The sequence below is a fragment of the Dasypus novemcinctus genome, chromosome 2 (genome assembly GCF_030445035.2).
Source record: "Dasypus novemcinctus isolate mDasNov1 chromosome 2, mDasNov1.1.hap2, whole genome shotgun sequence".
NCBI lineage: Eukaryota > Metazoa > Chordata > Mammalia > Cingulata > Dasypodidae > Dasypus > Dasypus novemcinctus.
In genome coordinates, this window is record NC_080674.1 from 106,018,710 (window position 1) to 106,037,744 (window position 19,035).

Consider the following 19,035-nt stretch of genomic DNA (forward strand, 5'->3'; position numbering starts at 1 on the left):
AAATTTGGATTATTGAGAATCTACTATGTAGAGAATATAAGCAGTATATTAAATCAAGTATCACAAGCAGCTATAAGTGACTTCAAAGAACACAATGAACAGAGGCTATTGATATTTACATAATACGAAATGGATAAGCGATTCCAATGTTGAAATGTATGACTGTACACAAAAGAGGCACTTTTACAAATATAATTTAACAAACACTTTCTATTGAATAACCCACTAAATTTTAACTACAGTGAAATAAGTGTACCATATTTTACTCACATTTTATGTTCAGGAGGGAGAAATATCTATGTAAATAAATAGTGTTAGATTTTATAGAATCTCTCAATAATCAAAGCTTTCACATACATTTCCTACCCCAATATTTTTAAAAAATTTTGCAGTCATTTTATAAAGAAACTGAAGCCCAAAATCATATGCTATTAATAGATTTTGAAACATAACCCAATAATCTGATTCCTATTCTTCTGTTCTGATGGATTCTCTACGATCTTTGAGCTACAATCTAATGAGCTAAACCATGACCTAAAGATATATAAAGCAAGATTTCACCGAGTGTATTTTATGCAACACTAGGCTTCTAAGAAGCTCCATGAACAAAAAGAAGATTCTATGGTCAAATAAATTTCAGAAATACTGGGCTCTGGACTCTACTATTTTGCCTCGTCTTTTAGAGAGCAAAAAGGAGCATAAACTACATTTATATGTATTGTGATAAAGAAAGTTAATATTATACAACATTATCTATCATATAATCATTATTTTTTCTCCATTAATGTCTAACATTACACAGAACTAGTACTCCATAAACACACTTGAAAAATACTGGTTTGAAGTATATCAAAATGTCCTAGGCAATGAAAAATATTTAAATTTAGCCTTTATCATACAGGGCTGGTTATAGCTTAGTGTTATCAATTATTATTTAACGACTCCTCTTGCTAAGATTTTATATTTTACTACATCTCTTCTTTGGAGTGATAATTCACCCTCATAATTTCAACTGCAGAGATGACTCAAAACTCAGTTTCTAACTTTCAACATCTCTGAAAATCACTTAATGTTATATTTATTGCCTATAATGACTACACAATATTTTTTCCATAATGAAATTATATCCATTGTTCAAGCCAACATCAAATTCCATTTGTTCTTTTTCAGGGACTTCTACTTAGCTCTTCCTAAAACAACTCTCAGTTCACAGGTGGGTCAAACAGTGTGGGGATTCTGTCAGTTACTGCATTTATACCCTTCTACATTCTAGGACTAGGGAAATAACTATACGGTGGGTATTTCTCAACCCCCTATGAGACAAAGCAGTCTTGGACATCTACATTATACTGCCATATGTCCTCCACCTATCAGTGAACTATAGCAGTATTCTGGAACTCCAGAGATCAGCATCAGTTCAGAGTCATTTTCTAACCACTTTCAGAAAGTCTGAATACTTCCCTTTTCTCTCAGTCATTCTGGTAAAAGACTCCAGGTCTCTCTAGGTTGTGTTTAGGGAAAAAGACACATTGTATACTCATGGCTATGTTGTAAAGTTTTTTAGAGACCTGGCCTCCCCACCAATAATGAACTCTGCTTTGAACAGGGTTAGATAAAGGAAATTGGATAAAGGTTTGCACCATATTAATTTGAATCAGGCTTTTGTCTGTGAGACCCACGGGACTTACAATTTTTCCACTGGTATATGTCAACTCAGTCCCTGAATTCATTTAGATGATTAGGTGAACTTTACCTCTGCCACCCAGGTCCTGGATGGGCAAATAAAGAGTATCCAATACAATGTATATCCCATAGCTCTTTTTGTGAAAATGTGAAAAACAAGGGTTACCATAAGGATATAAGATGAAATTAGATTTCATAGTAAAAAACAAAAAGCACTGAGTATTCAATCAACTTATTAAATGTTTACAAAATGACTGTAATGAACCAGGCATAGTCTAGGCCTCAAAAAGATGAACAAATTATAACACTGCTCTCCCAGAAAACTTAATCTAATTATAAAAATTTTAAAGAATGATCAAATGTATGTGCCTTAAACAAAAAGAGATGCTGTCTGGAGGATTTGGCAGGCTCCTATAGGAGAATCACAGTACAGACCCTTAGGATTTTAGAGCAAATCCTTGCCATCTTCTGTAGATAAAAACACTCTTTTGAGAAATAGCTTTTGACCTACTAGTAGACCTTAGTAGAGACTGAATGCTTAACCATTGGCCACTAAGTTACCATGAGACCTGAATGGCCTACCATGAGCTGGGTGTTGTCTGACCTGCCAAGCCATAAAATTGGGCATGCACAGCAGCACTTCATCATAAAATGAAAGTGGTATATAAGAGATAGGCTTCCTCTTTCTGGGACATCCATGAAGGACAGTGGTGAAGGGAAATCCTACAGTGGGAGGAACTTGAAGTTTGAAAGCAGAAATGGCCAGAGGTGCATTTATATACTGATTCAGGGGCTCTTGCCAATGGTTTGCCTGGATGGTCAGGGACTTGGAAGGAACATGATTGAAAAATTGTTGACAGAGAGGTCTGGATATGAGTTATGTGGATAGACCTTTCTGAGTGGGCAAAAAACTGAAGATATTTGCATCCCACATGAATGCTGACCAGAGGGCACCTTCGACAGAGGAAGATTTTAATAATCAAGTGGATGACTCATTCTGTAGATACCAGTCATCCTTTTTCCCTAGTCACTCCTGTCATTGACCAGCAGGCTTATGAACAAAGCAGCCACTGGGGATAGGGATGGAGGTTATGCATGGGCTCAGCAACACAGACTTCACTCTCCAAGGACAACCTGACTACAGCCACTGCTGAATGTCCAGTCTCCCATCAGCAGAGACTCACCCTCAGCCCCCATTACAGTAACATTCCTCAATGTGATCTGTCTGCTACCAGGTGGCAGGGTGATTACATTGGATCACTTCCATCATGGAAGGGGCAGCATTTTGTGCTAACTGGAAACAGACACATCCTTTGATATGGGTTTGCCTTCCCTTCACACAATGCTGTGGCCAAAACTTACCATCTGTAAACTTACAGAATGCTTTATCTACCATCATGGTATTCTACACAACATTGCTTCTGATCAAGAAAGTAGTTCACATTAAATGAAGTGTAAGAATGGGCACATGCCATAGAATTCACTGGTATTAGCATGTTCCTCAACTTCCTAGCAGCTGGATTCACAGAATAGTGGAATGGCCTTTTGAAGACTTCATTATGGTGTCAACTAGGGGGCAGTACCTTGCAGGGCTGGGACAATATTCTCTAAGAGGCTAAATATACTCTAAATCAGCATCCATTCTATGGTGCTGTTTCTACTGTAGCTAGGATTCACGGGTCCGGGTATCAAGGGATGGAAATGGGAATGGCATTTCCATCTCACTCACTATTATCTCTACTGATCTACCAGAATAATATTTGTTTCCTATTTCTGTAACCTTAAGGTCAGCTGGCCTACAAGTCTTAGTTCAAAAAGGAGTAGTGCTTCCATTAGGAGACATAACAATGATTCCATTGAACTGAAGTTAAGATTACTACCTGACCACTTTGGGCTCCTCACACATCTGAGTCAATAGGAAAAGAAAGGGATCACTGACCCAATGGGAACTAGGTCTGCAACTACACAATGGAGGTAACAAAGAATTTGCCTGGAATACAGAGGATGCCCTAGGGCCTCTCTTAGTACTACCATATCCTGTGACTAAAGTCAATGGAAAACTGCAACAACCCAATTCAAACAGGACTCTCAATGGCCCAGAAACTTCAGGAACGAAGGTTTGAGTCACCCCACCAGACAAAGAACCACGGCCAGCTGAGGAGCTTACTGAGTGTAAAGGATATACAGAATGGGTAATGGAAGAATGTGTTATAAATATGAACTATGACAATATGACCAGCTACAGAACTGAAAACTGGTTATGAATATTTCTTATTTGTTTTAAGTATGTTTGTACATATACATAAAGCAAAATTTTTGTTTTCTTTCCTATCCTATCACCTTATCTTATGGCATAAGTTTTATTAGCTTCATGTTGTAGAATTTAAGTTATAAGCTATCAAGTTAAAGAGTGAATACCTTCCAAAGATTTGTACCATATCTTGGGGAGAATTATTGTATTTCCTGTTGTACGGGGGAGATTTGAGTATTGTTAAGAAAAATATGATGATTATTGTGTTTATTTAGAAGTTAAGTATGGCTTTTCTTTCTTTTCCTTTTTTTTTTCTCTAGGTTTGTTTTTTCAACTCATTAAAAATATAAAAATCATTCTTTGCTCAGTGCCACACAGAAACAAGCTATGGCCAGATTTGGTTGGTGAGCTCTAGTTTGCCAAGACATAAAATCTAGTATGGAAAAGGAAAATAAAACAATTTCACTGTAGAGAAATAGGCAGGTATCACCTTAATTAAGTGATCAAGGGTAATAACACCAGGGATGTCAGCTGGATAGCATGTATCCCCCCAATATGTTGCAGGGAGCAGGTCATTTTACCTCTGTGACATTCTTCCTCTAAACACATAACCCCAGTCTAATCATGAAAAACATCAGAAAAACCCAAACTGAGAGGTAAATATTCACTCAATTCTATGAGAAAATAGAAAATGGAACACTATGCAAGAATAAAAATGATCATAGTCTGTCTGCAAAACATAGTAGCTCTATAAAAAATAAGCACAGTAAAAATATTCACAAGACAACTGGTGGGGAACGAATGAATCAGATCCCGCACAAAAGACATGTTCAAGCATAATCTGCATTCTTGTGACTGTGAACCCTTTTGTAACCAGGACCTTTGAAGATGCTATTCTTATTAGTTAAGGCCAAAGAGAATGAGAATAGGCCTTAATCCAATATGACTGAAGTCCTTATTAGCAAAGGAAATTGGGCATAGAAGTAGAAGCCCTAAATCAGCAGAAATGAGAGGAAAAGATACAAAGAGAGATTTAGTCATGTGACAAAGGATTGCGAGAACAACTACAGTAGACTACAAGAAAAAGCAAGTCTTCCCAATAATTTGATTTTGGACTCCTGGCCTCCAAAACCATGAGGCAATAATTCCTGTTGTGTAAGCCTACTAATTGTGTTGTATTTGTCAGAACAGCCCTAGCAAATTAAGAAAAGAACCCCAAATTGTTTTTGTCTCTTCCCGCATTTTCTTTTATGCAAATTGTCTGCAATGGCCCATAGCACTTGTTTAACCAGAAAAACAAAAAAAAAATGTATTCTTAAAAAGTATAGCAAAGGAGTTCTGATTAAATAATCTATACAATGAAATAATATAAAACCATAAAGATTCTATAACTATACAATTATCAATATATAATGATATCCAGTACTAGTTCTAAGTAATAAAAGATTTCCATCTATAGGTCCAAAATCGTTTTGCTAAAATGTGCATTTGAATATGTGTGAATATTATATAAAGATGTATGAATACATATGCATGTGTGAGTATGAGTCTGTGCATGATTGTGTGTTAATGACTGTGCAATGAAAATGTGTAAAATTATGTGTGACTCTATGAATGCAGGTACGAATGTATATATGCATTTTAAAAATGTGGATGAAGTTAACAGTCAGTCTAGGTAATGTTATGTGAGAAATTATTATTTCTTTTATTTTATTTTTATATGTGTTTTTCTATTTTCCAAATGTTTTACAAAGTATATATCATGTTTAAAATCAGGAAAAAATAAAGCTAATTAAAAGATGCAATGTGGCTATTTTGAAGACAATATTCTAATGATTTATACCTAGTGGAGCCAATTAAACCTAGCTACACTAAATAAATTCACTTTTATCTCATAAGAAAATACAACCTTGGAAAAATATCTCATTAAAACTCCTTTCTAACATATACATATACACACACATATATATATATTTCTAATATATTACTTTGAAAGTGTTTGCAAGGATTTGGGAATATGTCAACATCAAATAGCACCTATAGAAAATTGTACCAATACTCTAAAATTTTTAGGGTTTTATATTACTTAATAGCTACCATTGCCAACAACTAACCAAACGATGAAAAGCAGTTTGTAACATTAGTATAACCATTACTTAATAATCAAGAACATTGGGAAGCAGATTAGCACAAGCGATTGAGCTCCCACCTCCCACATGGGAAGTCCCTGGTTTGGTTTCTAGTGCCTCTTAATGATGGCAAAGAGCTGGTACGATGGGCAGGCATGGCAAGCCGATGCAACAAGAGACACAAGAAGAAAAACATAATGAGAGTCACAACAAAGCAGGGAATAGCAGTAGGTCAAGCAGTTAGGTGCCTCCCTTCCATACTGGAGGTCCAGTGCCTCCTAAAGAAACAAGGGAGATGAACAGACACAGCAAGTGCAAACAACGAGCGAGTAGGGAGAAATATATTAATAAATCTTAAAAAAAAATCCAAGAACATCATTATTATTCATTGGTATCATTAATCAAGCCCTTGTCATGCACCAGGAACTGCCTTATCAATGTCTACGTGACCTTCTATGAGGTAGCAGCTATTGCTATGCACATTTTATAGTTGAAGAAACTTGCCCAGTGTCCCATATTTCTATCACACAGTATTTAAGGAAAAATTTAACTCAGTTCTGTTTCTCCCTAATATCGTTGCTATTCTGCTGCATTCTTTTATTAGATGTAATATGCTAATTGCACTAAAATATAAGAGAAAAACACGTTAAAATACAGTGACTGATTCATTCAATTTTAAGAAGTGACTAAGAAAATAGAATTTCCTCATTTCTTTCTTGCCACAAACCACACTTTTTACCAACCTTTCTGAGGAAGCTGCAAAAACATTTCTTAATCATCACCTCCCATACATTACATCCTGTTAGATAAAACTATGCCTATGACCTACTTGAGTGTCATATCAGAGCATTTCCTGTTACCTTTTACATGAAGATAAATAGGGTAATTGCAATTAATAGTTTGTCTAAAAATAATTCAGACATTTTAACACCATCTTAGAAGCAATGCAAGACAATGTAATGAAATCAGCATTTTAGCAAGTAATTGAAACAAACCAAAGGTAGAATATCATAGCACTTAGCTACTTTTTCTGAATAGGCTTCTCATTTTAACTTCCTTTTTCACCTTGCAATTTTTTCAGATCCCAAATCTTACCCATAAAGATCATTTATGACAAATAATTTTTGCCTCTGATAACTTAACATGATTCTTACCAACAGAGGGGCCAAGAAAGAGAAAATATCCCATTATTCTTTAATACAAGTTAATAGCAAACGTGGCCCCAACAAATCAAACTGCCTTCATTTGCTATTATGTGATTTTGCTACCTTCTGTGGAAGTACAAGTCATTAGACTCCTTATAAGCCTCTGCAGTAGAAATCTAATTATCCATTAATAAACTTTGAAACTTCAACAAATAGTTCTCAAAGAGCAAGTATATATCACATGCTGTTCTAGCTGCTGGCTATAATGGAGTTTTTAAGCCCTACAAGGGCTTTCAAAGCATTTAGACATAAGAGAATATAGAGCAGATTTTCCCAAAGCATGTTCACTAAAGCACTCGTCTGTATTGGGAAAGGTGAAGTAAGGAGAGGAAGCAGAGTCAAGGGGGCAAGCATAACAGTGGAGTACCTGGATCTAGAAGTTCAAAACACTACATATCATATCCCCTAAATAAAGATTCACGAAATGTATTTGCCTTTAAAGTGACACATAACAACTGTTTAACTTTCATTTCTTCCCAAACTCATTAAACCATGGAACACTTTTAACATACACTATCTCAAGAAACTGGGTTCTGCGTATCATAGTCTGGGAAATGCTGGGGCATTTTTTTTCTCTTACTTTAGGCCATATATTTATAAGTTTGTACCAATCAGCAAACTAAAGCTTGTAAGCAGAATTGAGTTTATGCTAACATTTCATTATGCATACTTTCCTACTTCTTTTTCAAAGTTTCCTCTATTTCAGAAGTGTGGTCGTTTGAATTTCAGCAAAAATGGCTACATTAAAGCATCTAGTATTGCATTGCCTTTGCAAAACTCCTATTTTAAAGGAAGATATAAAGCAATAAATCTGAGGTGAAAAGAAACCTTTCTATGTCCAAAGTTGAAAGCTTTACAAAATAATCAGAAACTAAACTGGACACATATTTCCCAAATCAGATGGATAAGAAAAACCTGGATACTGGTTAAAAATAGAATACTGTTCTTACCCCAGACTTCCCAAATCAAAAGGCTAATTCACATTATCTTAGAAAGTTAAGGGAAGCCTGAAGTGATTCTGATATCAAAAATCATGAGAGTTTCGTCTGGAGCATTGACTATCCCAAAAGTTAGTTTTAACTTTTTTATTGTGTATATTAAATAAAAGATCTTCTTTATAGTCCTTTGCTTCATGATGTCTTCTAATCGAAGAAATCATACATTTTACTCATTTTCAGTTACAATATAATTTAAATGTAATGGAAAAAAGGGATTTCTAATATCAAAGAAGAAAGAATGAGCAAATCTAGAGCATCCTGTATTGAATGTTAGTTTTTGGAAAACTATAAGATTCTTAGTCGTGGGTCTTCTCCAATATAAGAGAGAAATAAGGAAATAAATAGTAAAACCACTTCCTTAGGAAGAGTTTATTAAACTGCCTATCAATTTTTTTTTAAATGGCTTTCTTGGATTTAGTAATTACTTTCCTGCAGTTACTAGACATTTAATCATACCCCTACCCCACCCCACCCCAACCCACCCCACAAAGTGTATAAGATTATTTTGAATAACTACATTAAAATAACACTCATCCAAAAGGAATTAAGAAGTACTTGGAAGAAAACAGAATGTTATATTGTAAAGATCTATTTATTTCATGAGTTTTAAAAAATAATTAAAAATTACATTAAAATGTTATGTTACTATATTATTCTAATATATGCTAAATGTATGTTATTCAGCTAAAAGTGACTGTTAAATTTGATTATTTTAAAAATATTTGTGACACTTATTGGATTTTCAGGTTAACATGTTCAAAAATTAACCCTTACCAGCATTTATTTCTCTTAATTTTAATACTTACTTTTTAAAAAATCGTTTTCAATAACTACCAAAACATTTTGATAAATTGTATCTCCACTAAAAGGTAGATAATGGCTTTTAAGCACATATCTCCATAAAGTTCCCTTAAAAGGAAAATGTTCTCCCAAGTTTAAATGTATTTTTTACAGAACAGTAGAAAATTCAGGCTATTTTCAAACACCTCTTTCTACCTTTGATAATTCTTAACCTTCTTTTGTTATTCTCACACCTGTGGAAATTATGCATGCTTATCATATTTCATATTCTGTTTTCTTTTACTCACTAACTATATTATATTACTTTAATCTCCTCTTATAGAGATTTTCTCATCTGAACTGAACCCTGACTTTGGTTTCCCTCAAGTTGAAAAAACATGAGCAACCACAAAAACACGTAAGGATAATTTTTATTTCATCCGTGTCAGTACCAAATTAAATGTTATATGGTTTCAATTAATGAAATAATTTCTATGGCATGTTATTATCTTATATTGTCTAAGAAGATTGTACATTCTCTTGCTTTTAATTTATTTACAGGAAGCTTTCAACTCATTTGTTTTCCTTTTCTCACTTAAAAACCCAGTTTTCTTCTATACTCTCCTTAAAGCAGAACAGACAAATCGAATTTTTGGTTACAGGGTCCCATGCTTATGAAAGTAGATTTATTTACTTGAGCAGACAGGTTCTTATGTTTAAAGAAAGTATAGATTATTATAACAGGCCACTTGAATTTGGGGGAAGAAATGGTTTAAATTCATAAAAATATGGAAATCATTCAATATAGTTAATAGCCTACTATGAGTACTAATAAGCATAAGAACTTGAAAAACATTAAACAAAGCATAAAAATGAAAATTAGTTTTGGCTGTCACTAAACCATGAAATCACTACAAAGTCATTTCACCTCTTGTCCAAATGTTCTTCATTTGTAAAAGAGAGAACTGATGATTTCTAGCACTCCTTCTACTTCTAAGTACCTGGGCTCCTCTAGATATTTAATGCAATTTTAGTTCTGAGCTATTACATTGTAAACACCTACACAACACACAAAGCACATACACACCTCACACTGACATTTCCATTAAGAAAAAACAAAATTTCAAAGTAGAGAACAGACATTTTCATACATTGTTAGTAGAATAGTAATTTGAATATCCTTTCTGAAAGTCAGTGTGACAGTATCTATCAACAATTCAAATGAGGATTTAAAAAAAAAAAGAATATAGTCTTTAGTTTTGTGAGATGTGAATACAATTAAGCATTTTTTTCTCTTCATTTTCTTTCATTGATAAGGAGACCTTGACGACGTCATTTTACTCTGTATTCAGCTCTGCATCTTTCTGAACACTAGAACTGAGTTAGTTGGAATTAGATGAAATAAAATTTCCTGCAAAGAACTTTTTAGGAGTAATGTTTCCATAAGCTATTGAGCTGCCTTTTTCTGTTATTGTGCTTTTTTAAATTTGAAATAAAGTTAATTAAAAACAAACAAACAAACAAACAAACAAAAAAAAAACAAATTAGAATGAGGAAGTTCTACAGCCCGGTATTTGAACATCTAGGAACCAGTGCTAAAGAACAACTTGCACATTTACATAAACATGTATGTTCAAGGCTATATACTGCAACAATGGCTATATATTTTAGCATTTCAAGTCCAAACCTGAATTCTTGATTCCTACTCCCAAATTTGTTCTACCTAGTCTTCAATGAAACCAGTTGGTAAAGTCAAATATCAAGAAATTGTACATTCTTCCTTCACAATCGAGCCTTTAAAAAGTCCTATATCTTTTTTTTCTAAAATATATTTAGAATCAAATCACTTCTCTAAATCTCTACTGACACCACATCAGTCCCAGCCACTTTATCTCCCACCTGGACTTGGTACAAACCTCATAAGTGATTTCCTTTCATTTACTTTTGTCCATAAGAACCACAGAAGCCAAAACAATCATTTAAAAACAAATAAAATCCTGTTCAAAACCCTTCTCTGTCTTCCCATTGCACTTAAAGCAAAGTCTAAATGCCTGGCCCCTATTTCTGCCTGCCTCTCCAAGTTCACACCAAACCAGGTTCTCCTTTGCTAGGGTCACGTTGGCCAGAACTGACAGTTCCTAAAAGCTACCAAGTTCTTTTCCTGCTCCATGCTTCTCTCTGGCATGGAAAGCATCTTCTAAACCTGGCTCTCATTATCTAGTTATCATCACAATTGCCTTCCCTGGGCCATTTGTATGTTATTACATCATGCTATTTGTTTCTTTCTTATACTTACACCTCAATCTCCAATTATCTTGTTTATTTGTTTATTAATTTTTATTTCTCCCTACTAATACATAAAAAACAGATGGCAGGGAATGTTTACTGCTATTATCCCAGCACTGTGAATAGTCCATTGTCAATAAATATTAGTTGTAAAAGGACAGAATAACAGAAGGGCCAACTGAAATTTGCTTTAATTTTCCATGAATAATAGTTATTTATTTAAATTTTATGTCTTAGAGTAACAATTTGACAGATCATCTAATCCCAACAACTACAACTAAATGAAAAACATTGATTAGGCAATCAACAAGAATCTGGTGAAAACCTGTATAGTACACAGTGATTTACTAAAGTTTATGATCTGACTTCAGCAATTCTTAGTTTCATCTCTAGCCCTACAGAGCCTTAATTTGTAGTCATTTCCATTTAGAAAACATAAATTGTTCAGATTGCCTGCAACTCAAAGTGTGTATGACAAGAGATAAAGCTAAGGAGGTTGCTGATAGCAGATCAGTCTTTTGAACAGAAACTGGACTAAGGAGTTTACATTTTAGAAAGTTAAAGATTTTAAGCAAGATTTGTTTAAGAGCAAAAAATCTGATCAACTGAAAAAATGAGGAACTAAATATACTAGATACACCAATAAGTTTACTACCTGACATTACAAACACAATAACATTTTTGCTATCATAGAGTCAGTGTCACATTACTTGCGGTAGACCAAAATGTAGATTTTCATCAGTATTTAGGTTTCAAAGATGTTATATTACTGCTTATGCTGCAATGCATGTCTTGTTTCTAAAACCATCCCCAGTGAAATTATGTGAATTTAGTTTTGTACAATCTTGGACAATATACTAAATTCTACATAAGTGCTCTTAGCAGTGATAACATCTTTACCTCATTCATTCCAAAGTTTATCACATTTCAAAAACACTGTGCATCTGCTTGCAATTCAATTTTTACTGTCAAAATGAAGTCTATTTACCTAATAAGTATACTCCTAAAATCAGGCTGCATAATTAATCTTTGCTATATAAAATTTTTTTTTCTATTTATTGTCATTCTATGAGTGGGAAATTGGACTTGGGAGAGATCCACATTTTAATACTAATTTTCAATATTAGCACAAATAGAAAAATCTTAATTAAAAAAAAAAATTCCTACATTGCAGCAGGTTCCAATTCTCCTTTCTCTTCTTATTCTAAGCCATTTCTTTACTTAATCCTTGAATTTGTATCCTTCTGATTTTATCATTAATTATTTCAACATTTGTTATTAAAAGTTCTAGGAAGGGCAATAAAGATGCTAAATTCTCTCAGTGACACATCTCCCTGGCTCTCCCATACTGTTTTTCCATTTAAAAAATGATTTTAAAAACAAAGTAGAAATACAATCACATTTCCTTTCTGAGTCTTTGAATAATACACTTACTCATCTAACCAGAACAACACTACAGGCAAGAAATCTATGATGTTCTGTGCCTCCAAACCATAAGAGTTTCGACCAGGAAAAGTTCTACTCCTTAGATAAATTTCACAGATTTTTATCTCAAATCAGAAATCAACACCTCCAGAGTGCACTGCTATAAGCACAGCAAGCAAAATCACGGAGGGAAAAAGCTATAGATCTCAAAACCCTCATGAAATCACAAAAGAAAGCTGGTCATCTTTTTGAAGAAGGATTCTGTATAATACTGAGAATGAGAATCAGAGGATTAAAATTTTGGAGATCCAAAAAAACAATGAATAAAAACAATGTCTCTGTAATTTCCTATCTCACTCAATTCACATAAGGACAAAGCAGTAGGCAGTGAAAGATAAACACTTTCCCTACTTACCTGTACTATTAAGTTGCAGTATGGAGTTAATGAGCCAGTTTTATACTACTTCTTTAGATTAAAGCAAACAAAACACAACAGAAACTTACCTTCAAAAACGGATCCCAGTTTATATTTTCCACTAAAAAAATGTGGCAATGAAAATACAAGTGCTCCCAGTCCTATCATAAAGGATGCAAATGCAAGCCATCTTGGTTTATGTCCTTTTTCACCAAAGAATGATACAAATAAAGACAACAAACAGAATGCGATATCATAGCTTGATGATATTAGGCCTGTCAGCGAACTCTTCATTTCATACCGCTTCTCGATAGTGGAAATGCTAATATTTACCAGGCCATTTACTACAATACCTAAAGGAGGGAAAAAGGAAATGCATGTGCATTATTACAACTTTCTCATATAGATTATGATTATTATTACCATAATGTATTAAAGTTTTGTGGTTCACGTCTTTTGATATTTTTAAATATACCAATTTTTTAAATCTCAGCTTTCAAGTTATGCAAATTAAACATACTTCCTTGAAATCACAATTCCCTTTTAAATTGTGCACTTGTGAATTTTCAGGCGTTAAAATTGATGCATGCTACATACTAATTTGTAGTTAACTAGCCTTAACTCATTTTTCTTTAAATGATAAACACTATCAGAGTGGTAAAGTCTCATGAAGCCAAGTTGTTAAACAGCTTCCAAGTTTAATATGTTCTCATAGACATCACTTGGAAGAGAACATAAAGTACCAGTGGACTCCACAGGTCATAGAGTAATGTTCAACTACTTCCCAAGTTACTCTATCCTTAACTATATTTATTTAGTATAGGAGATCACCTTGACCTAGTCGTAAAGTGGGTGAAATTGAGTCTTCAAACTTTTCTTTCCTAACACTCTTATGGAAGTTAAAGTTATCATTTAAAAGGTCCAAGAGCAAAAGTAAAACTAAACTAAGCATCTTATTTCAAACATTGGTATTCTAAATTGTAAGCCAAGAAAAAGAAAAAGAAAAAAAAAATCTTACACTTTGTCTAATTCTTATAATTATGATACAAGAATAGAAAATAAACAAGGGAAAGCTAAAAAGTCAATCTGTACTGACTTAAAAATGTCCAGTCCACATCTAGATTAAATTTACAGGAATTTAAAATTTACTATAAATTGAAAATAAAAAGCATCTGACAAAATTGTTTTACGAGTTATCCTTGTACTTCAGAGGATATCATTAATTTTCACTCGTGACTAATGGAAAGAGTATACATATGCCATGATCTCTACAATTTGTTTAAATTTTGCTTTATCAAGATTTGAATGGGAAAATATATTTCAAGAGACTGATTTAACAAGCTTTAAAAATCTTAACATGATATTTAGTTTTATGTCAGTTTAGTAAATATATAAACCAAATTCTAATCCCTAGGATTTCAAACTGAAATATCAAAAGTGTATTGGAATGGCACTTTTGTAAGAAGATAAAATTATCTGAGATTAGAAAAATTTCCTTATCCAAAAATCAACACCCTAACACGTCTGCCATACTAACTAAAAATCAGTTATTAACAATAATTGTGAAAAAAAGAAAAGAAGTCATTGCCTTTATGGTAAATCTTCCTGAAAAAGTAAATTCATAAATTCCTCTGGAATGAATAGTACTCTAACCCTGGGAAGCTCTCTACATGAAAAAAAAAAAAATCCATGAAATACTGCATAATGTATGTATTTATTGTAAATGCATGAAGAGGCTCATTAGGAAATTAAGTGCTGAGAGAATCCCTTTGATATTTCTAAAAGAGAATATCTTTGAGAAAACTGGATTAAATAAGCTCATAAGATTTTGCTTCCCCATTAAACACCTATTACTATACCACGGAAATGGTCTTTGAAATAGTATAGTCAAAGGAACATATGTGAAAAACATAATGTTTTCAGTCATTCTATCTTAAACATCAATTAATTTATTGGGTCACTTTTACCTAGGATTCTGCTTCTTAAATTGTGAACCTCTGGTTATATGTGACTCCAGGCTAAATTTGACACATTTTTCTAGCTTGACAATTATATTTGTTAATATTTCAAATAATATTTTATATTAAATATAAAATGATGTATTCTGGAATAATATAGAAATATCAAAATAAGTATTAAGATAAAGCACAAGTCAAGAAATTTTTCACTTTTTGGCCTACTTCTATGAACTACTTACATATGTCTTTGACACTGAGATGCTTCGCAATCACTGATTTAGACAACTAACATAGATCCATTGATGAAAGGGGAACTTTGGTAGAGACAAGAATGATGGAAAGAGAAATAACCCTTTAGCATAAAATTATCTTCATTAGAGTTGTGGTTGACATGTAATCACTAAATATATATTTAGGGCCTAGCTTGTGCAAAGCAAGGAGCACTAGGTTCCTTGGAGAGGGGAGCAAGGATATGACTAGAATGTATATATTTATATTTAGTCTTCTATTAATCTAAAAGAAAGAAAAAGCAATTCCTCCCCCAAAGTACCTTTGGACTGCATTTCTTCCAACCAGTTCTTAATTGACGTCTCTTTACAAAATGTTTTGATACAATGACTCTAGTGACCAGAAAACCTCAACAAATCATCAAATGCAAATGAACCTTTGGGCAGTTCTTAAAGATGCTCCACCTGTGTCCACCGTCCCTCAATTTGCCGCCCCGTGTATCTTCCCATTTCTTTCATCCCCTGCATTAGACATACTACCGTAGAGGTTTTTGCCTTCTTTAAGCTTTCTCAGGGACCATACGCTCTCTACCATAATCAATCCTCTTCCAAATCCCGTTTAAATTGCAAACTCCTGAGGGTATAAACCTGGGCTTAATTTGCAACTCCCAAGACAATTTTAAAGTGATCTCTGAACAAAACAGATAAAGAATAGCTCTTTTACGAATGAAAAGTTAATAAAGACCGAACCTTGGCAACGCCTAAAACCATTCCTAATTTACTCACTGGGCTCCACGTGTACCCACATGCAAACTAAACATACTCACAAAATATGAATGTTCATTTCTAATGCACACTATATATTTTAAATTTGTCTCTCCTTCACTCTACCCTCATCTGTAAAAGTATAATTACTTCTGTGGCAGAAACAGTGTCAAAATAACCTTTTAATAAGGGACTCAACAAAGTGTATGCTTTGGTAATGTAGAATGGATTGCCCTAGGGGATACCGTCCCCAAAGCAGGCTCTTGTAATTTATATCTTCCCTGGGGAAATCTAATCGCTAAACTGGGGTGATCACAAAGACAAAAAGCTTGTCGAGCACGTTTTAAACATTGTGGTAAAGGAGAAGTTAAAATGTGGAGGACTGAACTTGGCTGGTTGATGTGGGGTGAGCTCTTGCAAGGTCCAAGCCCCTAGCCGCCTCGCAGGGTGGATCAACCACCCGTGGATCCCTTTGCTTCTTCATCTCCTCCCTGCCAGCGCTCCGCGTCCCCACCTCACGGCCCAAGCACTCTCCAGCGGGCGCGGGACGTTACCTTGAGTGAGGGCCAGGAGGCAGTAGTGAAGGAGAAAGCCCTGGGGCGTATTACAGCGTTGGAGACACTCGGGGTGGAAGTTACCCCATCCGCAGGGCCCCTCCTCAAACTCTGGCTGCGACTGTGGCCCTGACCGGTCTTGGGAGGGTGGCGGCGGTGGCTCCTGTGGCTGCGAATCAGCTTCCTGGGTGTCGGGGTTCAAGGAAGAGACTTCCACCTGAGCCGGCGATGCGGACAAATGGCGCGGAGTGTCGGGGCTGGAGGGGACGAAAGCCGGGTTCTCGATGCCTTCGGCCCCCTTCATGGTGAGGCTGTGTTCTCCCGACTCCTAAGCCTCTGACCAGGTCCAGCTCAGGCTCCTCCCATGCGCAGGTGACAGCGCCCCCGTGCGGGACGAGTCCCCGCCTCCTCGTGGTCGCCTCCTGGAGCTCCGGCTCCCGCCGCCCGGACCCTCCTCGGCGAGCGCGCAGCGGCACCGAGCGCCGAGCGCGGGCCCTGGGCCCAGAGGGCTGTGCTGCTGACGCCCGGCCGCGCCTCACCTGTCACTGCGGGAGCCAACCGGAACGCGCGGCCAGGTGAGGGGGCGAGGGCCCGCCTCCCGAGCAGAGTTCCCCCTCCGCTAGCTCCCCAGACGCTCGGCCCACCGCGCTCTTTCCTGATCCTTGGGACCGGGAGAAAACAGAGGTGGCCAAAGTTCCCCCAGGGTGCTGACAGGAAAGCTGTAAACACCGTTGCATCAGGATATCATTCAAGAAAATATCCTGCTGTTTTCTTCCTTTGCTGCTTATCAGCCAGGCTAGATCTGGACTCCAGGAACCAAGCAGCCACAGCTACAATCCTTTGGATCCTATAAGCATTAGGAAAAGAATTTTAACTGTCATTCTCCCTACAAACCGTATACTCCCCGCCCCCAATCCCCACCACCACCATCACAGTATAACCACCTTTTGGATTTTAGTTCCCCAAAACTGAGGAAATAAAAATTAAGAAATATGACTTTCCTTCTGCTAAATATTGCATATCTAAGATCAACAATGCTGATAATTATATAGATAAGTTCTGCATTTGGAATAAATAAAAACCCTCTGGAGAACTGAATAACAGATGATAGTGGTTATAATTCATTCATTCATTCATCAGGTAAATATTTGTTTAATATTTCCTGAGGCCAAATTCTGTTCTAGGCTCCAGAAGTAAAAAGTGAACAGAACTAACATCCTCTCTACCCTCAGGTCACTTACATTCTAATAGGGGGAAACTGACAATAAGTAATACAGACATAGCACAGAGTATGGTGACAAGCACTTCTTTCTTTTAGCAGAATTGGACTTGAAGTAAGTATCTAAAGGTAAACATATATATGATCCTATTTTATCTATGAAATATGAGGTATTGTACTCAACCCATGAATTTTGCTTTCGTGGGATGTGGTTGCACACAACTATGGTTTAAAACTATTTTGCAACTTTAAAGTAACAAATTCAAAATAAACTAGTAAAATCAAAGAGCGTAATCATTATACACTTAAATTCTTACTGTCTGGGGAGAAATCCCCACTCTTGCTTACAGTGCTAGAGAGTAGACTTTTATTGAAAAATAGAAAAAGTGCTATTGCTTCATTTTAAATATATCTTGTTCTTACTGAAAGTGTTACCAAAACTACTTTCCTGTTCCCTTGCATTCTTTATGCTGCAATGATGGGAGGAAAGGGTTCAGGTTTGCAGCAAAGATGAAAAAAACACACAAAACTTATTAGGTTTGTCTCTGAAAATTCTGTGGAAAATTGTTATTTTTTAATGGTTTGGTCAAGCTAGTTTAAATTTGTCTCTGATGAGCATAGTCAAAATACACCATGTTAATTTTCAGAGGGTAACTGACAAACTGATGTTTTTAATGAGATTTATTTATTGCATTTTTAAGGGGTGGGGAATGGGAGAACAGTGTCAGAATTTTATAGTAAAGTTCCAACACTGTACACAGGAGCAGATGTCTCTAATTGGATATCAGTCTCTGGAATGTGCAGTAGGTCTTGCCTAACAGGAATTGGATTTATCAGGGTAAAGTGGCTTAATGAACAAGCCGTCAAGATTATCCAGTTAACTCTTTGTGCTCTGATTCCATGTTCAAAAGGAATCTTTTGAATAGACTTTGATTATACTTTTGATTATACGTTGGCCTTTCATGTAGATATACTTGTAGGATAAAAATGTACTATATACCTTGCCTATTTTATCACTTTCCCTTTCATGTCCTTTAAACTTTATAAGTTTTCTTTCTGTTGTCATAGCAGTATTACACTATGATACTCATAGAATATTAAAATTAGAGGATTATAAAAGTGCCTGAATCCAAAGATAGT

The 19,035-nt window shown here is 35.3% G+C and overlaps 1 protein-coding gene across 2 annotated transcripts in view; it reads right to left on the reverse strand.

Annotated features, from left to right (window-relative positions):
• SLCO4C1 (solute carrier organic anion transporter family member 4C1) overlaps positions 1 to 17,189 on the reverse strand; it is a 64,409-nt gene extending 47,220 nt beyond the window's left edge. For both annotated transcript variants that reach the window (XM_058276663.2, XM_058276660.2), the window contains exons 1-2: positions 16,677 to 17,189; positions 13,262 to 13,525 (exon numbers count right to left, since the gene is read on the reverse strand). In XM_058276663.2, coding sequence (XP_058132646.1) covers positions 13,262 to 13,525; positions 16,677 to 16,980 — 568 coding nt within the window. In that variant the 5' untranslated portion in view covers positions 16,981 to 17,189. The remainder of the gene's footprint in view (positions 1 to 13,261; positions 13,526 to 16,676) is intronic.
• Between the last annotated feature and the right edge of the window lie 1,846 nt (positions 17,190 to 19,035).